Source organism: Bombus huntii, chromosome 5 (assembly GCF_024542735.1).
Source record: "Bombus huntii isolate Logan2020A chromosome 5, iyBomHunt1.1, whole genome shotgun sequence".
Classification (NCBI taxonomy): Eukaryota; Metazoa; Arthropoda; class Insecta; order Hymenoptera; family Apidae; genus Bombus; species Bombus huntii.
Window position 1 is genome coordinate 15801459 of NC_066242.1, and position 24389 is coordinate 15825847.

General features: G+C 36.1%; 5 protein-coding genes across 14 annotated transcripts in view; 2 read left to right on the top strand and 3 right to left on the bottom strand.

The window, feature by feature from the left end:
- Window positions 1–447: 447 nt before the first annotated feature.
- On the bottom strand, window positions 448–12426 carry LOC126866095 (uncharacterized). Of its 4 annotated transcripts, none has more exons than XM_050619227.1 (7): window positions 11930–12423; window positions 11164–11857; window positions 10925–11054; window positions 10661–10779; window positions 7436–7530; window positions 4144–5358; window positions 448–595 (listed from the first exon to the last, which is right to left on the bottom strand). In XM_050619227.1, the coding sequence occupies exons 1-6, from the start codon at window positions 11938–11940 to the stop codon at window positions 4257–4259; spliced, it is 2151 nt and encodes a 716-aa protein (XP_050475184.1). In that variant the 5' UTR covers window positions 11941–12423; the 3' UTR covers window positions 448–595; window positions 4144–4256. The 4 variants fall into 4 exon arrangements, with proteins under 4 accessions (XP_050475184.1, XP_050475185.1, XP_050475186.1 ...); XM_050619228.1 differs by having other exon boundaries at window positions 453–733; window positions 11164–11854; window positions 11930–12426; XM_050619229.1 differs by having other exon boundaries at window positions 453–733; window positions 4144–5001; window positions 11930–12425.
- Window positions 12427–12975: 549 nt separating this feature from the next.
- Window positions 12976–17433, top strand: LOC126866093 (protein transport protein Sec23A). 2 transcript variants are annotated; one of them, XM_050619225.1, is made up of 11 exons: window positions 12976–13164; window positions 13286–13568; window positions 13660–13746; window positions 13827–14073; window positions 14144–14393; window positions 14458–15108; window positions 15177–15330; window positions 15412–15563; window positions 15638–15812; window positions 15887–16108; window positions 16289–17433. In XM_050619225.1, the coding sequence occupies exons 2-11, from the start codon at window positions 13290–13292 to the stop codon at window positions 16328–16330; spliced, it is 2259 nt and encodes a 752-aa protein (XP_050475182.1). In that variant the 5' UTR covers window positions 12976–13164; window positions 13286–13289; the 3' UTR covers window positions 16331–17433. The 2 variants fall into 2 exon arrangements, with proteins under 2 accessions (XP_050475182.1, XP_050475181.1); XM_050619224.1 differs by having other exon boundaries at window positions 16814–17433.
- On the bottom strand, window positions 16417–19104 carry LOC126866117 (calcineurin B homologous protein 1). Of its 2 annotated transcripts, XM_050619282.1 has the most exons (5): window positions 18860–19104; window positions 18418–18762; window positions 17999–18262; window positions 17829–17922; window positions 16417–17747 (listed from the first exon to the last, which is right to left on the bottom strand). In XM_050619282.1, the coding sequence occupies exons 2-5, from the start codon at window positions 18482–18484 to the stop codon at window positions 17603–17605; spliced, it is 570 nt and encodes a 189-aa protein (XP_050475239.1). In that variant the 5' UTR covers window positions 18485–18762; window positions 18860–19104; the 3' UTR covers window positions 16417–17602. The 2 variants fall into 2 exon arrangements, with proteins under 2 accessions (XP_050475239.1, XP_050475238.1); XM_050619281.1 differs by having other exon boundaries at window positions 18418–19104.
- A 561-nt stretch (window positions 19105–19665) lies between these two features.
- Window positions 19666–20671, top strand: LOC126866129 (protein transport protein Sec61 subunit gamma). The gene is made up of 4 exons (XM_050619303.1): window positions 19666–19824; window positions 20126–20232; window positions 20300–20402; window positions 20475–20671. Exons 2-4 carry the CDS (start codon window positions 20139–20141, stop codon window positions 20482–20484), a joined length of 207 nt encoding a protein of 68 aa, XP_050475260.1. The 5' UTR covers window positions 19666–19824; window positions 20126–20138; the 3' UTR covers window positions 20485–20671.
- An 80-nt stretch (window positions 20672–20751) lies between these two features.
- LOC126866111 (activating transcription factor 3) overlaps window positions 20752–24389 on the bottom strand; it is a 30502-nt gene continuing 26864 nt past the window's right edge. For all 5 annotated transcript variants that reach the window (XM_050619274.1, XM_050619275.1, XM_050619270.1 and 2 more), the window contains exon 4: window positions 20752–23928. In XM_050619274.1, the coding sequence (XP_050475231.1) occupies window positions 23494–23928 (435 nt within the window). In that variant the 3' untranslated portion in view covers window positions 20752–23493. The remainder of the gene's footprint in view (window positions 23929–24389) is intronic.

The following is a 24389-nucleotide window of genomic DNA, read 5'->3' on the forward strand; positions in this document are numbered from 1 at the left end:
TTCAAACACGCTACTACTAATTATCATAAACTTTTACAAACATTTCCACTCTGACGCGCCAAATCTTTTTAACTCTTCGGAGTTTCGTCTAGAATTTCCGATACTCCATCCAAGATCATCATCAACCAGTTCATATACGAAATACTCTGACACACTTCCTTCCAATCTCCACTCATCGCAAACCTTTTCAAACCACTTCAGATTATCTCACACCCTGCAAACACATCAAATCACCCTGTTTCTTCGCTTAAACTCTAATCGAAAATTTCGAATATTCCGAAAAATTGCGATCTAAAGATCGGTAACAGGTCCGGACAGCTTAATACCATTTTCGATCATCGACAACCATTCAGGAACCTTCTCTCTGTACGCTGTTCCTCCTTGCTCGTCCACTTTACCATCGTCCTCTTCGTCCTTTCGCTGCCTTCCCTCCTGATTATTCTTCTCGTCTCCTTCCTCTTCGTCTTCCTCTTCATCCTCGGACGAGGACGAAGCGTTCCTCGAGCGTTTCACGTTCACCAAGCTCGGGATGGTTCCCCCTTGGTCGGCGGGATCGATCATCTTATTACGCAGAATGTCCAGCAGCTTCTCCCGTCTGACAAATCACGAGTCAATGAACGTTACATGCGTTCGTTCGCCTATCATCCACTACTCGGCCCAAAGAAATCTCTGTAATGCTCTCTTTAGAAGCGGCAAAAGCAACAGTGAGGTCAGCTGAAAGCCATGCTACCAGCTAGAAGAACAGAAAAAGAATACACACGACCAAAACCGGTCACTCGCGGTTTACCCTCGTCCATTGGCGTCTTGCGGGGTTGTCTTTGAGGTATGGAGGATTGTATAAAGTGTGGAATACGCTTGATATGCAAGGAATATATACACAAGGTGTTTGCAACGTGAAATTACTTTCTATCAGGATTTTTGAGCTGGATGGCGCTCGTTGATACAATCGATCAAAGACGTTCGTTTGTTAATTCGTTTTTGCTCGTTTCGAACGTTCAAATTTCCTAATTTAGAAAATTCCGCTTCGCATTGTGTTCGTCAGATAATTTCCACTGGATCGTTTGACGAACGTGGTTGGAAAAATCAACTCTGTTGCAATTAAAAACAACGTTCGACGTCGGAATTTCTATCTATCGACTTTTGCGAAATATAATAGGAAAAACAATTATTTTATAGCACCGTAGAGGAATTATAAATTGGCGAACGTAAAATATTTGTAAAACGTTTAAATCCTGAGATCTCGAAACCCGTCAAACGTTAAGATCTAAAAATTGTTGACGAATTTTCCGCCATTCCTCTCGTGACAAAAACTGAATCGACAATGAAAAGACAAGATTATCTTCTCTCCCTATAAGATAAATATGAGCCAAAGCAAATCACTCGTATCACCAACATCGAACGAACAGTTGATTTTTCAATCTTCTGTTCGCCAAACAGTCTCAACAGCGAACAGAGTGCCATCCAGCCTACAAGTCCTGAATGAATTTTCGCAAAAGATACTTCTCGCATGGTAAATAGACACTACATTATACATAAAAATAATAAGGGAAATTCGGAATATATGTATTAAGAAGTTCCTTTGGAATTTAGCAGGATCGTTCCTTGTCGGTGGCGTTAAACGCGTTTGCCAGCGACAAACAGCCGGCCTCTGGAACTGTTTAAACAACGAATTAATTTGTTGTTTGCCGTTGTTGACGGGGATTCTACGGCGGCTGTTTGCCGTGGAAATTGTAGAAGAAAGAAAATATCAATTTTGTGCGCGTTCGCGCAAACACACACACACACACGTACACGCAACGCGAGCGCCGGCTTGAAAACATTAAATTAATATAATATTTGATCATTTATTAAATTGCCGCGTACAAACTCGATGCAACGAAACAGAGAATTGCAGAGGAATATCGAGAGAGGGGAAGAAAAAAGAGAAAGAATGGGTAAGAGGAAGAGAAAAATGGAGAAACGTGTATCGGTGGCGGTCGTTATTTCCACCGAACGAACAGATCGAAAGATAAAAATTGACTTTGCTTGTTTAAACTGTACACACCGGGACTTTTATGATGTTTGAGCGAAACGACGGGGATGCAACGAGTATAATCGATAATGATACGTTGATTCTTTCGATCTCGTCCTCGACCATCGATGAAAACCATTATTTTTCCTCCCTTTTTTTTCCTTCTTTTTTTTTTATTTTATTTTTCTATTTTCGTTCCTGGAAGGGAAGTTGCGTAACGTCGAAAATATCGACGCTCGAAAACGTGGTTAACATGTTTGGGGATATCGTCGGAACTTTTTAACTGGCACTGTTCAATAGGTCGAAATGCGTATTATACTCTTGCTATTTAGTCAGTCTTAACCCTGTTACGATCCTTCAATTTTTATGTATATTTATGTTCCAGTCTCACTCTCGTTTTGGCAAGTAGAAAAGTTTGCCGTAGTTTAAGAACAAATTTCAGCGTAGAATCGAAACGAAAAATCGCACGTCTCGACAAACATTTTCTGATATTTTTCGCAGACTGAAAATTATTGAAGGAATCGCGAACGATACCGATGCCTATTTCATGTTCGTCTCTCTCCTCTCTAGGAGAATATTTTAGCATCTTTAATATCCGTCCGATGCATTCCAATTTTTTTTTTTTTTTTTTTTTTTTTAATAAAATACTAATTACATTGCGCGACAATCATTAGAAACTTATTAGATTCAAAATGAAATATATAACACAATTATATAATTATTTCCGTAACATGTAAAGATATTAAAATTATTACGTAGCAGGGTCAATCGTCTCGAACTTACGTCTAAAAAAAAGCGTATTTAGTTGAGGATATTACTTAAGATAATATTTATGATATCGATATAAAAACGTAAGAGATTCTTAAAATCACTTTTACAAAAATTCTATAAGAATATCAAATCTTCCCTGTATGCCTAATGCCGACGATGTTTAAGTTGATTTAAAAATGATCGATCCAAATTGAGAAAAATCGAACCAGTTGAAAAGTTCTAGGGGAATTAAACTAAAAATATGATACAGGCTTGGAAAACAATGTACACTCGGTATTGAAAATGATAAACAAAGTGATAAAACGCATGCTAGACAAGCTGCAAAAGCCATGCCAACGTGGTAATTTACGCTATTTAAATGTACACACGCTTATCGTATAATTAATTACAGCTACAAAGCGAAAGTGAAAGAATCAGCAAACTCTAAAACCATTTTCCCAACATCTCTTTTTCGCGAATTTCTCAACCGTAGATTTTAACGTCGATGTAATATTGGAAATATATTCGTTTCTTTCATTTTCACTTGGAACACATCGAAACTGTACAATACGTAAGTAGAAGAAGAGTACAGAAAAGCGAAGATCGACAGATCGCGAAGATACAAAAATGGATAAATAACTTTACGCGAATCATCAAACAGAGACAGATTTCTTTGAAACTACAAAACGATCGAACTCTTCTCGTACTTCGAACAAAAGCCATCGAGGAAAACACACGATTATTAACATTTTCGAACGATCTTAAGCTTGGTTGCAGGTTTCAGGTCCTGGTATATCGCTTCGTTTATATTAGAAATGACATTACATACTTTAGGAGCGTCTCTTATACAACTAGAAAGACACGATAACAATACAAGAGAAGGCAACAAAGTACTAGAAATAATGGTGTGGAATGTTTCGTCGAACTATAAAACAATCATTTTATACAATTGGTCCGTAAACATCATAACAGATATATTCTTAAAAGCTAAAACAAGAACCCTTAAAAGGTCCAAGTAACTAAATAAACAATTGACGAAATCACCGAAATACCACGATAAAAACCTACGATACACATCTTGATAAAATACTTCTTTAAAATCGATATTTTTCTTCTTAATCTTTCTTCTTAATCTTTCTTCTTAATCGACACTTGTTCGTAAACTAGAGCATACGCTCAAAATACCTAAAATATTGACTCGAAGGTACCTCTGTTTAAATATTCCGTAAACACAGCGAACCAAGCGAAAGGTCGTTCGTCGAGCCCGAAGGAATAGCGCGAAGCGTGTCCACGAAGAAAAAGGAAGAAAGACAGAAAAAGTCTCTATATGGAAACAGACAGACAGACAGAGAGAAAAAGGAGTGGTACAACGATAGACCTACGTGCTATTCGACATGTACATAGTAGTAGCCTCTAGCAAGCCCTTGAAGCCCCCCTCGCTCAACGGCGACCGTTGGTTCGCGTTTGGTTCGCAGGGGCCCCGCGCGTACGTAGCCTAAATGTAGGCGGTGGTGTAGGTAGCGCGTGAAGGTGCTGTCAGGACTCTGGAGGTCAGGATTCCCGTCGAGCAGAGATCTTTCGGCACGAAGGAGCCACCACCGACTACGGTCACTTCCGGGATCTCGGTGATGGCTCGGCTCGTTTCATCGCCGTCGTCGACGTCGTCGTCGCCGCCGTTCAGACGACTCCGATCTTCGTCCTCGCTCACCGTTCTCCGTGCGTCTTTCGTCCCACTGTCGTTCCTCTCTGCGACCGTTCCACCCTTGTCCGTTTCGACGAACGATCTCTTCGACACCGAACTACCCTTCTTCTTCCTCGACTTCTTCGATCCTATTCTCTGATGATGAACGCGCGACAATTCCGCTTCCTTCTTCGACTCTCTTGTCCTTTTCTCTTGCACGTTCGAGGATATCGCGCCAAGGTTCTTGGTCGTAGTCGAATCCGTTTTAGGCTCGTCGTCTCGCGCCGTATCCTCGTCTTTCGTCTTCTTCGAGCTCGAGTTCTCTTCCAAACGATGTTCCACGAGGACAAGGTCGTGGTCCTCGCGTTGATCGCAACTGTTGGTCTCTAACGCGAGCTCGGAAGCAGAGAAAGTGGAGCTCTCGTCCAAACTGACGTCCGTGCGATGTTGCTCGAAACTGTTGCTAGCGGTAACTATCAGCGGCGACTGGTTACCACTGCTAGACACCTGACACTGATCATCCAACGACCACGAAGCATTGATGGACGTTGTCGGACTGCTACAATCAACGGTTGGATAAACGTTCGTCTTGTCCGCGACGAAATGGTGAGCCAGGTCCGCGGTTCGGGAACGTAGTAACGAGGTGATGTGTTGTGGGACTATCGAGGACAACGACGGTGTCGATGACGGTGGTGCGGGGATCAGGCTACAGGTGTCGGATAGAGCGGTACGCACGGGGGTGCTGGTTACGTAGGATTGCGTAGTATCGAAAGTAGCGACAGGCGTGACTGATCTTGCGTTTACGCACTTTGCCGCGTGATTCTCGGCCAGGCACTTGGACGCCCGGGCCTCCTGCAGCTCCCGTCTCAGCGCCAGAGTCTCTTCCTCGAACGCGGCAATCTCGCGGCCTTCGTTGCTACGTGCCAATCAACACACAATTTCCACCATGTTTATATATACATATGTGTTCAGCACGCGGAGATCGCGCGCGCGTATTATCCATTAGACGGCGTATGTGTTTTGTTGGTTCTGCGTTTTGTGGGTGGGTGTTTGGTGCATGCGGTCCCATTTTCACGTGCGGGGTGTAAATAATTGAGAAAGTGCGGGTGCAAAGAGAAGATGGAAGGATAAGAAAGCTGGGAGATGGTCTCGTGCATTTTTTTTTTCTTTTTCGTTTTTAAAAGTGGGTGAAGTTTCTCTCGAATCTCGAGACTGAGTTGCAGCGTTTCTCAAATTCAGGTTCAGTGGATGAAGGTTTGCGACAGGCGAGTTACTAAATATCCAAGTGATCCGCAATAATTTCGACTAATTCACTTACAAACAGCGAGTGTTTTCGCAGAAGCTTTCTGTTAAAATGACGATTCGTAAGCGTTCGCTGGTTGGTTTTAGCGTTAGAGAATAGTGTCGCATAGATGCTATTTAGTTTGGTAATCATTTAGCGAGAAAAATCTTTAAGAGGATTTTGAAATAGCTTTTAAGCAACAAGTGGCGATTCGTTTAAGCGTTTACTCGGTGATTTAAATCGAAAGAACGTTACTGCGATAAAATTAAGTAATTATATTTGGTAACTAACGTCCGTAAAGAGAAATTCTATACCGACGTGTATATTAGATTTTCTGAAATTTAGAAAGGAAAGAAGAGTATGGCTGTATGATAATACGCTGGATACATAGCTATTTAGCGATGAACGTTTCAAGACTGGTTTTTTTTTAATGATTTTCGAGAAGAGGGACGAATACCAGTTTGCAAAGGGAACGACTTTCCGAGTTGAAACTTAAATCTAAGAGAAGAAAGTTAAAGCAATTTCAGCTAGGTAATTAATTTAGTGGTTTTGAAAAATAAGAGATAAATTGCAACTCGCAAGCATTCTGTGAGATCAGAAATTAGCGGTTAGTTTGTTAAAAGATCTTAAAGAAAAGTGTCTAAAAGTAAAAACGAATAGGCTGAAAAGAGGAAAAAATGTGGTAGAAGCTCGAGTGATTATTTGAGAAGTTCTAGCTAAGGTGTTAGTTAGTGCGCTTAATAATTTTGTAGTTCGGATGGTTTCGGTTGTTAAATGTTCGTGTAATATTTTATTTAGAGAAATGAATACTTCTAGAGCTACAAAGGCAAGTTGTTGCATGCTGGTTGTTAGTAATAGACCAAAGTAATTAATTCGGTGATCAGAGATTTCCTATAAGAAAATTGAAAATATTGTATATATATCTTCTATAATATGTTATAGACGAGAAAGGAAGAAATAAAGTTCTAGCAACACGGTTGGTGACCGATCTTCTGCGTTAAATCAACAAAAATTGCAACGAAACGTTTTGCTCAAATTAGAAATAAATTCTTGCTACTACCATAAGACACTGAAGTCGTAAATAAAAACACGTGTAAAATTGCAAAGTACATTTTTAATTAACGAAACACTCCTTTTAGGTGACAGAGAAATCTAACGACAGATAAAACGATATAAATAATAGAAATATCGTAATTTTGTTCGGCCTGCTCGAATGCAGGAAAGCGGGGAAAACGACGTGAAAGAAACAGAGGGCGAGAATGGAAAAAATTAGAAAAAAATAAAAAAGAAAAGACTACGGTCTTATACGATCTTTCCGCTGGTTCGGAAAAAGATCCAATAAAAGTATGTAATAAAGAAAAGGAAAGTATATCGAAATATGCGACGGCAAATCAAATTTCAAATTTGCTTCCACCGATCAAATCGTAGAAATAAATTATTTCGACAAAGCTACTTTTCCGTGAAATTCCACGCTTATCGCTCGTGATCGCAATTGGAAAAAACGTTGGATCGATAGAAATTCCACGTGGTCTATCGATATCAATGATATTTTACAAGATTTAAATTCAGTGCGAAACGCATACTAGATGAAAAACCACGTGTAAAACAATCCACAAAACCTGTATTTGATAAAAGAAGAAACGATGAAGAAGTAGCAAAGTTTATTACAGGAATTCGCAATAATCATGCCAAACTATAATTGGGTACTCACTTTACGTTCAGCTTCAACATGGCAACTTCCTCCTCCAGTTTTGCTATTCGCCTGTCGCTTTCTTCTTTCTCCTCCGTCAGTTTCATTATTTGATTCTGAAACGATCCGACGAGAAACTCGTGCGTTCATAAATGTTCTTTCGTTAACGTAAAAGGTTTCTATTCTATTTAGAAATAATTTGAAAATTATTGGCGAAGCGTGAATTTATTAGAAATACAGAGACATAAAAATAAAGATGTGCACAGGTTTAATGAATTTTAAGACGGTCGGTCGGAAAAAATCTTTCCCGAAGTTTCTTCCCGTCGGAAGAAAACGAGGATAAAGATAAAAGATAAGGGGGGGGGCAATAATACTCGGCACAGATAAGATGGCTCGGCACGTTTCGAAAGAAATCAAACAATTTACATAGCAACCTGCAATTTTTCGCCAGATAACGTTTTACTGGCTTGGATCTCTTTGCTCGTACGATTCTCTAGAACGTGCTCACAATTACCAAGTGCCGTGGAAGAGAAATAATATTTTTGAGAGGAAGCATTTATGATATTCGTTTGCACGTGGTACGATAATTGATTTTCAAGTACGTACGTTCGTACATATTGTACGTTATACGATATTCCTTAAAATCCGCTTAAATTTCTCCATCTAGCGCCAGTTGCGATGATAGTCAAAGAATTAAACAACACTGGGAACGTCCTTCGATCGTAATTTTCCAAGATGTAACGAAAATACCAATTGAGTGTTCTTCGTGTGAAACGTTCGTTTCAAGACATCAGATTCTAAGATTATAAAATATTCGCAATCGTAAACGGTCTGTTCGATAGCGATAGAAATTCGTCGCCGACGTAAAGGAAAATCCTTTTGTGAAGAGCGGAAAATCAAAATAGCGAGACGGTGCGAAGAACAGGATTCCGTGAATCGTCGCGACGGCCACTTGGACCGCGTGAAAACGCGTGGAAATGCCAGAAAGCGAACATGGCAGAAATTTACATGGTCGAAAGTGGAAGGTCCCGGAGGTTCAATTACGGAGATTGGCAACGAGACGAAGAGAGGCTAGCATGGCGCGGACGGCCATCGCTTCGGCTGATGAGGCTAATGGATGGTTGAAACCCGAGAAGACAGAAGAGGAAAAGAGGGAGAGGAAGGAGGCCAAGGGAGAGGCCGTGACAGCCGCTAAGTGCCTCATCCTTCACCCTTCCTCGTCCCTCGACGCACCGTAACACACGGGGCGAAGCGTTCTCTCTTCCTCCGTCTTCCTTTCTACCCCCGTAGCTGACACCCTCATGTGAAACCTAATCATTTTTACCAAACGTCACGGATATTTCGTATTACGTCTACATTAGGTTCTCCGGTATCAGGCTGGGTTTTTATCGAGAACACGAAGCTGCCTTTCGTTTCCTCGGTGAGACCAATTAGGGGATGAAGACGATTTTTACTGCGATGGCAGCAGGAGAATGCAATTGGAGTAAGAGTACGTTTCGAGTCTTTAAATTGAAGGGGTTGCTATAATATGGAGATTCGTTCTTTTTTTTTTTTTTTTTTTTTTGTGAGACTACAAGAAGAAGAAGAAGAAGAAGAAGAAGGTTGTTTTTTTGTGTCAACTAATATTGTACTTTTTTCATTTGACCTTGGAGCTGAAGATATAGATATTATTTCATCCTTCTAATAATTTTAGAATTAATTTTAGTCACGATACTAAGTATCGTCTAAGTATGAAATACCTAGGCTCTTTGTACGAGATGTCCTCGTTTGAAAGCATCAGATTTCTCAGATAGATCGTATCAAGAAATATATCATTTACGTAAAGTATGATTCACACGTTACGTCAGGTAGATTTATGTAATTAATGTGACTTTGCTGAGAGTTGAATTGGAAAGAATAAAACTCACGAAAGAAAACTCGATAACTGAATGGACTCGATAGAGAAAAGTAATTTTAAAAAATGATGCAAAATACTGATCGATTATATATCACTGAATAATTGTTCATTCTCGACTAATATACGCGGTGAAAAATATTGCATTAATCAGTGGATGACCTGATACAATTGGATACCGATTTTTTGTCTCGTGTACCTCTTTGGTTGAAAAGAATACTCACCACCTAATGTGAAAGTATGAAAAATAGAACAGCAGCAGATATTTTTTATTGATAAAATAACGAAGAGGCAAAGATTCAAATTGAACGTTATCTCTCATGAACAGAATAAATGCGGATATATTTGAAGATTACTTTGGTATGCAGATCCCCTTCTTAGATAATAAGAAATTAATCGAACGAGAATACCAATCTTGATTGAAATACGGAAAAAATTATGTTCTCTTCCATAAATAATAAACGATACGTTGACTAAGTTCGGTGAAACGCTTCATATTAAACAGATCGCTGTGAAAAATTACTCGAGAACAACAAACTATGTATGTATATATTTAAAGGCGGCTTATTCTTTTCAATCGCTAACTCTCTGCTAGACATGAATATGAATACGCTCTAGATACTTCTTACTGTTAATATGAAGCTGCGCAGTCGATATAAATATTACGAAAAACAGGGGAGTCTTTATTTGAAGAACGGTATATAAAAATTCCAACGCAAACGTACATAAATAATCAAACAAAAACAGATGGGGTCTCAGGAAACGCGTACGGACGAACTTGATCGATGAAAATTCGCGCGCAGATGATAATCGAGGAAGGAAAATTGTAAGAAAGGAAAAAAGGGGGAAAGGTGAGAGAGGGGAGAAGCGAAGATCACCTGGCCGTCCTAATCAAACAAAACGTACGAATGCTACGCAAACAATACGTCCATGACCATGTCATGGAAATGCCGAAAGCGTCGGTCGGAGCGGCACATTACCGTAGCCTAACTGCAAAGTAGATTCTTTCTCTTCCTTTCTCTTTATCCGCTTTGTTTTCACTTCCCACGTTTTCTATCCGCTGAATTTTTATCCTGTTTCGAAGTTTCCTGCCTTCTCTACACCGAACGAACTTTTCACAAACCTATCGACGCTTGAGTCTACGATCGAGAGGACTAGTATAACGATAACACATTGTGTTTGTTTATGGAAAACTTTTACGTTACCGAATCACGATTGTGAGTCGGTATTTTGAATAACTGTGATACGAGTAAGCGTATGGGGTGAAGCGAATTAGTACATAGGGAATTTGATTTAGAAACTAATTAGTAACTAATAGAAATTAATTTTGTATAAGTTAGTTTAATACGTACGTTTAAATTTGCCACTTCCAACGACCTTTGGTTCAGCTTTTCCTCGATCATGAATTTTACTTTTGAAACTAGTACCTCCTCGTATGTTTTGTTGGCTTGCCTGATTTCGCGAATAAAATCTAAAACAATCAAAATATTTATGGAATTAATTTCTTTTTAATTATACGGATTTAATGTAAAAACATAGAAGTAGAGTAACAAAAATGTATCGTAAAATAGAGGTACTAATAATAAGATACTATAACGATTTCCGTTAACATTTACCTGATAACATTCCTGGTTGATAATCCGAAGAACTACACACTGCTAACTTTGTCTTCATACTACCTATTTCAGACTTTGTTTCGTTTAACTCTTTAAACAGTTGATTATTGCTCTTTTTCAGTTCTGTCATCTGGAAGCAAAATTACGCGATTATTGATTACATCTCTGTAATGCCTTAAATATATACCTGTGTTTATGTGGCTATAATCTATGTTTATTTATTAAGAAAAACTACTCACCTGTTCGATAAGAGATAGAACTAACTTATTGCTACGTCCAACTGTAGTAATGGAGCTACCACTGTCGGCGCTATCAGAGTCTTCGCTCTGACTCTGTACCGGTGCTTCCGCAGACCCAAGACCAGGGTCTGAATACCTCCGATGCTCTGAATTTATCTCATCTCCATTTATTCCATTGTTCTTATTAGCAGTAGATGGCAAACTCGCGTAATCTCCGTTCTGATAGTTAGCAGGGACAGGAGATCCTCCCCCATTTTCTTGTAAACTCGTGTAACCATTTGCCATAGAATTCATATTCAAGTTCAATGGTTGATTTTGATTACAATGTCGTCGGGGTCTACTGTGAACGGCTCTTATACCAGAGACTGGCACCGGCTGATACAGTCTATACATGGTTGGTAGTGAAACAGGCTCCATGGTATATGTCATAGGCATCTGCGTATAACCACACATGCTAGGGTCAGATGTTGTAGTAAAGAGACGTTGTCCATTGTTCTGAAAGTTTTGCGGCATGTTAGACTGCCACAATAACTGTGGATACTCCATTCCAGGTACTATATCGTTATTTTGATCGTTTTGAAAGTTGTTCGTCCACGAGCTAAGCATACTGCTTTTCTTACTGGGTCGTTTTTTGTTCTTCTTGGAATGACTAATAACATCCTCGCGATTCTCTAACCTCGAAGCGTCTAACCTGCTGAAGATTCATCAAAATTATACAAATTGACAACCATGTATCTTATGAACCACGAGAAACATCGCGTCTTACCTTTTATCCATTTTTACGGGATATTATACACTGTGTCAGAGGTTAGCCGTGGATCAACACTCGCGATGTACGTGACATGGAGACTCAAACAGATATCGTATCGTAATGCGTACGCTGGAATACTGACTTCCTGACTCGTATAAAACTTAAACTTGCTAATTCACGTTACAGCATGAGTAGTGCATAATAGATAATAGTAAATAAGGACTAAGGACGGTAAACACTCGGCCTGCTCTATTCTATTCGGAATCGGTCGTTATCACTTTGTGGCTGATTGGTTGAATGAATCCCTACCATTTCGTTGTCACAAAACATGATTAGTTCTAGAATGACACCGCGAACTTTACTTTTTAGTTCTTAAAAACATATTATCGTATTATATTACGCTAATTATGCTACACTTTTTATAATTACTTTTACGCACGCTTTCAAACTTGCCACGTGCATGTACTTTTCGATGTAAATCCTCACATTTATTTGGAAATAAATGCTAAAACATAAATATCATTAGTTTGTTAAAAAAAAGATACAACTAAGAACTATTTCTTAGGAAATCAGTTTAAAATAGAACATTATTAACTGGTCAAGCATTTAACAAAAAAAAGATTTGTTTCTTTTTACAACTTAGCTAATAACCTAATAACCTTTGGGTTTTCAAAGACTTTAATAAAATGTTTATTTAAAATGCAAAAAAATTTAAATGCATTATTTATTATTAAAAAGAGGATTACCTATCTTATCGATGTACTTGACAAATTATATCACGATTATAATTCTCCTCAGATTCTATGCACATTTCTGTTAAGTTTGGAACTTCGCAGTTCCACAAAATAAAAATAATTGCATTGTGAGGTTGTCAATGTACTTAGACACATTTATTGTTCTCTTTACATTTAGCTTACATCTTTCGTTCTAACGACAAAATAAAGGAATGATATAAAGTATTATAAAGGGCTATCTTTTTAAATATTCCAAATTTTTGTTTACTTACAAATTCACGTTCGAATACCGCCTGTGATATCAAAGCGCTGCACGCATGCGTCAAAGTAATTCTTCCAAGCTCCCAAGTGACGTGGCTTCAATGACGGCACGAGTCGTGCTGTTACGGTGAAATTGTGTCGTTTTAATATAATTGTAAAACAATATTGTAACTATGAGAATTTGATAGTTGAGATTATTTAAGATACTTTCAAACTCATTGTCGGGAAACGATAATTAAACGTTGATTTAATTAGGTATGTTTAACCTAAAATCATTAATTGCACCTTTACACTTGTCACATATTTAGAAACTGTATGTATAATAGGAATTAAATATCAGTTGAATTTGTTATTATATGGTATTCGTTAATCATAGAAAAATGACTACTTATGAAGATTTCATTCAACAAAATGAAGACCGCGATGGAGTACGTATCACTTGGAATGTTTGGCCTTCTTCACGTTTAGATGCCACCAGACTTGTCGTGCCATTAGGAACACTTTACCAACCGATCAAAGAAAGGCCAGATCTTCCACCAATACAGTATGATCCTGTTCTTTGTACAAGATCTACTTGTAGAGCAATTTTGAATCCACTGTGCCAGGTGGATTACCGTGCTAAGCTATGGGTGTGCAACCTTTGCTTTCAGAGGAATCCTGTAAGAACCAAGTCATTTTGTTTTGAGAACTAAACAAAATTATCTTCTCTTAAGAAATAAAATAATATTTTGATATTTAATATGTTTTCAGTTTCCTCCACAATATGCTGCTATTTCAGAACAACATCAGCCGGCTGAATTGATACCGAAGTTTTCGACAATTGAATATACCATAATGGTAAATAATATCTATAAATCAAGGTGAAGCAGTATTTTTATTAATCCACAGGATCAATATTGATTGTTATTTTTATACAGAGAGCACAATGCTTGCCTCCTATTTTCTTGTTGGTCGTGGATACATGTATGGATGATGAAGAACTAGGTTCCCTCAAAGATTCATTGCAAATGTCACTTTCTCTGCTCCCATCTAATGCCCTAATTGGTCTTATTACATTTGGAAGAATGGTCCAAGTTCATGAACTAGGTTGTGAAGGATGTAGTAAAAGTTATGTTTTTCGGGGTACTAAGGATTTACAACCAAAACAAGTCCAAGATATGTTGGGTACATATTTTTATTTTTCTATAATAGAATAAAACAATGTAGAATAAATATTTATTATAGAGTGTTATAGGTATAGGCAGACCAATGCCGGGTCAAAATCCAAATCAACAAAGAGGACCAAGTGGACAACCACTTCCGCCAGCTAATCGCTTTTTACAGCCTGTACATAAGTGTGATATGAGTTTAACAGACCTTCTGGGAGAATTACAACGCGATCCATGGCCGATCGGTCCGGGAAAACGTCCATTGCGATCAACTGGTGTCGCACTAGCCGTTGCTACTGGTCTTTTGGAAGCCAGTTATGCTAATACAGGAGCTAGGTACACATTTCATTTGTAAACATTGTATTTAAGTGTTTTGAGTATATTTTACTATTATTTTCAGAATAATGTTATTTGTCGGTGGGCCTTGTTCTCAAGGACCAGGTCAAGTCGTAACGGACGACTTAAGACAGCCTATTAGATCTCACCATGATATTCAAAAAGATAACGCCAAACATATGAAAAAGGCGACTAAACACTATGATTCTCTCGCGTCACGAGCCGCAACCAATGGCCACATAATAGATATATACTCATGCGCTCTCGATCAAACTGGTCTGTTAGAAATGAGACAATGTTGTAACTCAACAGGTGGTCACATGGTCATGGGAGATTCTTTCAATTCTTCTCTATTTAAACAAACGTTCCAACGTGTGTTCGCTAAGGATCATAAAGGCGACTTGAAAATGGCATTTAATGCGACATTAGAAGTAAAGACATCGCGAGAGATCAAAGTTTCGGGTGCGATTGGACCCTGTGTGTCTCTGGGCGTAAAAGGATCGAGTGTCGGAGAACAGGAAGTAGGATTAGGTGGAACGTGTCAGTGGAAATTTTGTTCCCTTACGCCATCCAGTACTACAGCATTGTTTTTCGAGGTTGTTAATCAACATACTGCGCCGATTCCTCAAGGTGGAAGGGGCTGCATTCAGTTCATCACACAGTATCAACATAGTAGTGGTCAACGAAGAATCAGAGTTACTACGATCGCTAGAAAGTACGTTAATATAATCATCCAATTATTAAATATTATTGTATTTTAAATTACAATATTCTTCATTACAGTTGGGCGGATGCATCAACATCTTTGCATCATATAAGTGCTGGTTTTGATCAAGAAGCAGCAGCTGTTCTTATGTCACGTTTAGCGGTATTTAAAGCAGAGAGTGATGACGGACCAGATGTTCTAAGATGGGTCGATCGAATGCTTATCAGATTGGTTCATATTTTTTACTAAATTAGCATTTAATATTTTACATGGCATACGTAATTTTTTTAACGTTAAGGATTTCTGTAATAGTGCCAGAAATTCGGAGAATACGCAAAAGATGATCCAAACAGTTTTAGACTTGCAGAGAATTTCTCTTTATATCCTCAATTTATGTATCATTTGCGTAGATCGCAATTCTTACAAGTATTTAATAATTCCCCCGATGAAACTAGTTTTTATAGGTCAGTAGCTGTTGTACTTCTGTGTTCCGATCAGTCGAAACGCTTCGTTACTAATCGAATTTTACATATTACAGACATATGCTCATGCGAGAAGATTTAACAAATTCTTTAATAATGGTGCAGCCAATTTTGTATAGTTATGGATTTAGTGGTCCCCCAGAACCAGTTTTATTAGATACTTCGTCTATTCAACCAGACAGGATTTTATTGATGGATACTTTCTTCCAAATCCTTATATTCCATGGAGAGGTAGTTATTTGTTACTATTACTTATGATTACTTATAATAAACGATATGATCGTAATGAGTTTAATTTATTACAGACCATTGCACAATGGCGCCAATTAAAATATCAAGATTTGCCGGAATACGAGAATTTCAGACAATTATTAGCAGCGCCTGTTGATGATGCCGCTGAAATATTAGCTGAACGGTTTCCTGCACCAAGATATATTGATACTGAACAAGGTGGTTCACAAGCGAGATTTTTATTGAGTAAAGTAAATCCAAGTCAAACCCACAATAATATGTACGCCTATGGAGCGGTAAGTATATTTTGTTTTTCATTTTTGTTCCTAATGATGCGTTTCATTTACAACATAAATTTTTTCTATATCAAACTATTTTATTTGTTGTTCACTTTCAACAACATTAAATATGAATCAATCATACGTAACTAATAATTTTTTTTATTATCATTTTTATCACCGTGATCCTGCAACCAGGGGATGCCGATACCCAGTGGGGTGTGTTCTTCATTCATTTGATAATTATATTTCTCTTATTATATTTGCTTTCATTGCTTTGGTAATGGAATTTGATCGAAAAAATTTACAGACCTAGACAGTTGATATCTATCTATGCAGTAAAATATTTATTTTCTCTTTATCATACACGTTTCTTAACAGTAGTAAAATAACTAACATATTAATCGTTACTTCGAAAGTTTACAGGAACATTAATATTGAGTCGTTTTAATTTATCTGACATTATTTAACACAATTTCATGTTGCTATAAAGCAAGCATAAAATTCTACACACTTTAACAGTTTTTTGTAGCAGTATTGTCACAATTCACTGGTGGTTGGCATCAAGACATCTTTTTTCTTAAAATATATTTTTATCAATTGTAACTAACTCTAATATCTTTTCTTCTTTTTTTCTATGGATTTGGGAATAAAACTCTTTGATTCCTCTCTACTTCTACAATTATCAATTGTAATTTCTAATTAATTGTTATTATGATTTAGGAAAGTGGAGCACCTGTCTTAACTGACGATGTCAGTCTACAAGTATTCATGGAGCATTTGAAAAAATTGGCTGTATCATCCACGGCTTAAAATGCAGCAATACAAAAGATATTCTCATTGTTTTGCATATGCAAAATTTAATGCCTCAGACACTATGATGATAATTGACACCTATAGTTGCAGTCTATTAAGGAAGGTAAAATAGATACAGTAAGAATTTCCATTATAATGAAAATATACGATTAATGAAATATATAATAATTCTCCAATATTTTTTCCGAAGTCAAGATATAATTCATGTACAAATAAAATACATAGTATTAATGTAATACATATTTTACATCCATGTTTCCATTTTTTTAATGTGTCATTAATATCATAATTTATTTTTCAAGAATGCTCTTTATTATAAATGTGATCACGTTCTCATTTTCTTTTGGAAAATTGTAAACAGTGAAGCAGAACGAATAATGGATTAGTTATTGTAAACAACAGGTTAAAAATCTGTAATGGCAATCGAGTTTGTATATTATGAATCATAAAAATATATAATATTGTACTATTTTTTATTAATTAAAACTGCAGCTGTTTTAATAACAATTTGAAAGAAATGCAATTTACGATATCTTTCCTTTTATTGTACCATTAAATACCAAACGTTATTCAACCTTATCACAAACTGGCAGATGTAACAAAAGGTAATTGTATTCATTAATATTAATTATAAATCTTCTTACATATGCTCAACACATCAGCAAATTGTGCATCATCTAAACAAAAATAAATAAATTAACTAAGGAATCGTATAGACATTTTTTGCTCCACATCTGTCCTCTCTAGTGCTTTAGAAAACTCCTCAAATGAAATCATTCCATCACCATTTTCATCAGCCTCTACTATAGTTCTCTCTGCAATGCTAGTTAACTGTTCTTCGCTAAAATAAATAAATAAAAATTGTTCAGATATGTAATTGTTACTTTATATTGAAACTGATAAATCAAAACTACTTTCTTACCTAATATTTGCACCAACCATCATGTGCAAAATAGCTAGAAGTTCATCTTTCGAAATTAAATCATCATTATCTAAATCATACATTTTGAAAGCAACTGAAAATAATAAGAAACTTATAATATATTAAGACCTTTTTAACTAGATTTAATCAACAACATATTATTGACTTACATTTCAGTTTCTCTTGTCTAGAATTTAATCTATTAGGGCTATTCTTCTTAATGGGTCTGAAATGAGCCAACACTTGCATAAATTGCAAGAAATTCACCCTATCATTACCACTTTCCTCGAAGAAAGCATTTACAATTCTATCGCCAAGAGGATTTATTGCTAATTCTGGGATTCTCAGGAAATCTTCTCTGCTAAGTGTTCCACAATCACCACGATCAAGACTTGTGAAACGACTATATAAGCGTTCAATTTGGTTTGGTGTAACTATAATTACATCAAAATAATGATATAATGCTTATGCATAAACTTACATAATATTTGAATACATATGCATACATTTGAACAAGAATATCATAAACAAAACAGTGAATATGGATATCATTTAAAAATATTATAAGTATCTTATAAATTAAACTTACATCCAGTAGCTTCTTGGATTTGTGCTATTTCCTCTTCACGTAAAAGAAGACTAGATCTGTTACCCATATTTTTTTCGTGTAATAATTAAAATATTTTGTAATAAAATAATTTGATAATTTGAACTAGGTTCGACTAATCTGCATATTTAATTTCCTTGGTCAAAGTACAGTCTCCAAATATAATTCCCTGACAGGTTGACAGGCTAACCACAATCGTAAGTGTCAAAGGTAACTGATAATGTAGAAATTTCACTCAAAGTCGAAGCTAATATATGTGTGCCTGTACACTATACAACATACAATACTACAATCGACTCGTGGCAGTATATATGTTGCAGAAGTATTCTGATAAACAAATTGAATGTATTTAACATTAGTATGACATAATCAAATAATTTTTTAAAACCATCTTCTTTTATACGCTAAGTTTTTTTACAGCTACCTGCGATTTGTAATGTTAATGTTATTCTTTACTAATATTATTAAATGTTACAACGAACCAGATTTTCTCTCTGACTGAACATAACTATATTCAACAAAACATGCTTCGTGCCAAAATTGGGAAAAAAAACTAAATTTCATATTCTAGGAAACCCTATGACTACTATCAGCCACTATCATTTCGACATTCCCATACTGGAGTTTAGGGGAAATTATCCGAAAATTGAATCATGAAAAAACAACATGGAAGACAAAAAGGTTCTCGTTTTGCGCATGTATGACGTGTTATGAATGTCTCAGACAGAGACAGAAATACTCTACTCATCTCTGTCTGTCTCGTAAAAACGAGAATCTATTTTCTTCCATGTTGTTTTTGCACAACTCAATTTTCAGATGGTTTTCCCTAGTGAATGTCGGGACCTGTTTATATGATCGTGACCGGTATTGTAGGAATCCCTAACAGACATTTCATAATTCGTAAGGTGTTCTCAAGTCATATTATTCAATAAAAAGTTCATAATAAAATGAATTTCTTTATTTATGTATATTAAATTATGGATAATCAATATCATGCATTAACATCCCTTTATCTATCCTCCATTTAATGAAAACTGATTTATTTAGAAAAACTTTTCCTTCCGTATCGTTTTTACTTTTTCTCTTGAAATAGAAAGTTATGTGAATCCATGTAATTTATATTCATAAATTACTTATTCGTTACTTTGTACTATTATCCAAATTACAATTTTTCAGAAAGTCATTCAAAAAATTTTTATAAATTTGAATAATTATAAATTCCCGCTGCAGTTCTTCAATTCCAACGTCAGTAACTAGGAAGTGACGTTCCTACAGCATAGTGTCCACGTAGCGCCTCAACTTCTGACGAGCGCAGATTTTTATACGTATACCGTACACGCGGTATACGTCAAATAACACTTTGTGAATCGCCCTCCAATACTACAAAACGTGAGTACAGTGTTTTGGAAATCAACTTTCCGATTTTTTTAAAGAAAACTAAGAAAAATATTAATAATACGCTAGAGAACATTTGTTATAACCTATAAATCAAATTCTATTATTAAGGAATTCAAAATTGAATATATATAATCTATCTAGTTCAAGTGAGATATAACAAATTATTAGGCGCACTATATGTTCAAAAGCATATGTAATTTGCACGTCTATTGGTTTGTTCTAATTGTAAAAATCGGGTGTAACTGTGACTTGCTCAATGTGTTGCTTCGTTACACGTACATTTTACTTTCAGTTGCTCGAACATAATGGATCAAGTGAAGAAACTCACCGAACCTGGACGTCAATTCGCGAAAGACAGTATTCGTCTTATTAAACGATGCACGAAGCCTGATAGAAAGGGTAGGTTTTTAATAAAGTTGATTGACAAATGAGTTTCGACTGTAACTCATTGTACGATGATTTTTAGAATTTCAGAAAATTGCCATTGCCACTGCCATTGGTTTTTGTATAATGGGATTTATAGGATTTTTTGTTAAATTAATCCATATTCCAATTAATAACATCATTGTGTAAGTAGATTTGGTTGTGTACTCTTTACATTTATTCAAGTAATTATATTTATATATCTTTTTTCGTTTTAGGGGTTCATAAGCTCACACTAAATAGGTACAATTAAGATATAATAAGATTATTTTCACTGTTTTCTCCCATTATGTATCTTTATTTATAAGGTAAAATTATGTATTTCATTTTGAATTGATTGTGATTGAGACATGAGAATGTGTGTGTATAATATTAATATTGAATTTTATAATAAAATATGTGTGTAATATTCTTACTGTTTGTACTTTTTTTAACATTTAGACTTTTCTTTTAAAACTTATGGAGTATCTTGAAGCAAAAATAAACATTAGATGATTAGTATCGAAGGCACTTTTATTTGAAGAATAAAATTTTCCCTTAGGGGTTACAACAATAAGATTTTGTCAGCCATTTTTCTAGCTTCAATTCAATGCATTTCTCCTAAGAAAAAATAGCTGTCGCATGGAAAACCACGGCCAGGTACTCAGTAATAAAAAGACAATAGTACGATTTTGTTACAATGAATAAAATCCTATATACTGTTTGCTATTGGTTATTAAAGTTATTCTGCACTTATCCTCTAGAAAGACTTCGTTTTTAATATACTTTACTAAGAAGACAACCAACCTATAGGCCAGATACTATAAGCGACTGTATCTGGGATTTTAATAATGGCAGTATATATTGGATAGCAAACGTAATTATATGAAAATACACTCTATATTTTATTTTAAAGAATCGTCAATTTTGTCCGTGATTTTTTGACAAATGTATGTGTATATGTATATTCCGTAAGCATCGGAATATTTTTCGTTTAAAATAAAATGCAATACTTTCGAACAGTCTGCATATTAAAATCAATTGTGCATTTTTAGCATATTAATAATAATTATTTCGATTATTTTCGGATTCTTTTCTAAATGTGTCAACGATAGAAAAATCTCGTATATAAATATAAACTCTGTTTCAATATATCTGATATACTATTACTTTCAGAACTCTGCATTAGTAAATAGACATCGATAATATACGCTTAACATGTGTATTAAACTATTAAATACTCTTTTCGGGCAACTTAATAAAATTTATATAAAAAGCAAATATATATAATATCTATATATATATATATATATGTATATATATATATGTAGCACCACACGTGTGACTGTTACGTGTTCGTCCTACGCGTAAAAAAAAGAAATCATTCTTAATGCTCGTGGACGCTTTTTTCTTAATCTCGTGAAAGAAGAACAAGAGGAAGACTTTGTCTCACTTCCGCTTTATGAAGTGCAAGGAAAATCTTCTCTTTCGTTAGATCAATCGGCGGTAACATTCCGAATGAATGAAAAGCATCTTTTAGTCCGTGGACACGAAAAAGCGTTTCACTATTTAAAGTAGCTTTCGGCTAAGAATTAAACTAGCTTCCGTACATTGCAAGAACGCGTAAGCGTAGCCCAGAGTGCGTTTACTAATTTTTTTCCACCGATAATCTTGTTATAAAGAAACAAAAATATTCTCTGATCGATATTTCTGATGGTTCTTTGGCATTCCTCCTTGTCACTATTACATATACATTCGTGTATTAAAAATTTTAACGATTACGAACGATCAGAGTTGTAATATAAAAGAAAATTAAGTTGTAACAAATTTTTCCACGCAAACGCACTGAGGGAGGGTAACTACCCACGAAATTGAGGTATGTCGTTCGGTCATTGTCATTAATCGTCATGTATATCGTGTTTTCGTTAACTGTTAATGACGCATACGTGTTTGACATGTGCGTGTCTGCGAGTGTAAATACAATAACATACGTAAACTGTATAAAATATGCACGTTTCACAGTATTAAATATATCGTTTTCGATTATTCGTATAATTATAAGTATCCTTTGAGAACGCGTCTCGTAATCACGTCCCAATGCACGTGAGATAGTCGTAATCAATATCAGAGGACCTATTTTATGCTGAGTTACAAATTATACTTTTCTGTTCTCACTGGTGAATCGAGATGTCGCGTATAAAATAACGGCACTTGACGCGAACCGCCATTTGTAAAAGAAATTCTCGACTCTTACCTAAAGCAACGAAACACCTTTGCCATGCTCAATCGTTTTTACTACATCGTGTTCATAATCCACAAGTATATGTTTCTTTAGAAAACAATCATACAATACGGTAAAGAATAAAATAAGAATTTATAATCTCTCTTTGTATAACGTTCGATACAAATATATCGATATTAATGAATCGGGTATCGCAAAGGTGATTCGTTTCTACCTTACATTTATCGATTACATTAATTATACCTTAGAATGTCACAGTACTTATGTTCAAGGAATCGGTTACTTATTTTCAAGAAAGGGTTACTTTCAAGGAATGTCTTCAAGCGTTCTCCATCGAACGCTTCGAGTATAAAGGGACATATATTAAAAAAAGAAAGAAGAAGAAAACAGGATGAAAGGAGAAGACAGGAGCGCACCGTTATTACAGTAATCAACTTACGAACTACAGACTTGCGATTAACAGAGATGGGAGATCCAAAAGATTCGGTCTACCGGAAGTATTAAGAAAGAGATCAGGGTCGTTTCTTGTAATAATCTACTAACTAATAATATCGCTGACTAATGAAATGACAAATGATAAGTTACAGTTACAGATTTCTTCTTTACAATTTTACAATTCTTTCCGCAAATAAAATAATCGAATAATCTCTAATTTATAAAATTTCCTTTATAAATTATAGATGAAAAGCAATTTTGGTATTGATAATTTGTAACTTGTGACTTTTAATATCCTTCTAATGATACTAGTTCAGTAGGATGCAAAAGGACCCAGAATAATCTCGAAATCTCGTTCAAAACTCCTAAATCGTCTTCAAGACGACGTTTCCGCTAACCGACATAGGTATTTTCGCTTTCTTGCGTCTTCCTGGAATGCATACGACTGTTCTTTCATCGTTAGACGATCCTAGATTCTTAACCGAACAACGTACCATATTCGTCAACCGGTAAACCGAATCTTCACAAGGACTACTCCTGAAAATGGCGCGGTAGACGTTTTTAGAACGTCTATAAAGCTACTAAACCGTACAACCAGCGTTTGAAGTCGGCACGAAGGGACTCTCTTGTCGATAAAAGTCACCCTCGTACTCTTCCACCTTTACCGGATATTCTGTCACACAGTTTTGAGGCTGATTCAATGCTGGCGGAGGCTGCACAAAGTTCTCCTGGTAACTGGGCAGCTGCAAAGGTTCTGCAAACTGTTGGTACGAGGTATCTGTGCCACCTTGCTTCAAGCAAGTTGGTCCATGGAGACTCAACATGTCTACTAGCCTGCGCCTCTGCGTTTCCAGCTCCTGAATCTGCGACTTCAGGTCGTGGTTCTGTGTTTCCAGGATCTCTGATTCCTGCACCAAGGTCACTGTCTTCTCGCGTTTCTTCAATCGACATTTGGTAGCGGCTATCTTGTTCCTCTCGCGTCTCCTTCGGCGCCTTTCCTCGTCCTCTGGAGTTAGCTACAAAAATTTTAGATCTTTAAGAACCATTCTAGTCTTGTCTTATCGTTAGAAATCTTTTTAGTACAGCAATGTGCAAAAGCTTTAGGCTATTTAACGACCTCGCAATAGCAATTGATATTTCTAGGAAATATTTCCACGTTATAACGACGTTAAGAACAACCTATGGTTTTAAGATTATCTCTTTAAATGTTTTCTTTATTTCGCTACAGATTAATCAATATCTTTGGTTGAATTATTAATACGTAATCCTTAAATCAAATATTTCTTAAGAAGCAATTTCTTAATTTCTAAAAGCAGAGCATTTTCGTTTACCAAATAGCCGAAGAGTTTTGCACAGTACCTTATACATTTATAAAGAACAGCTGTATGAAAGTAATTTATTTTATGGTGTAGCGTTTGAGTTCTTGATGAGAGCAGTAACTGATAGAGAACTGGATGGAATGAGCATATCCGGTCTG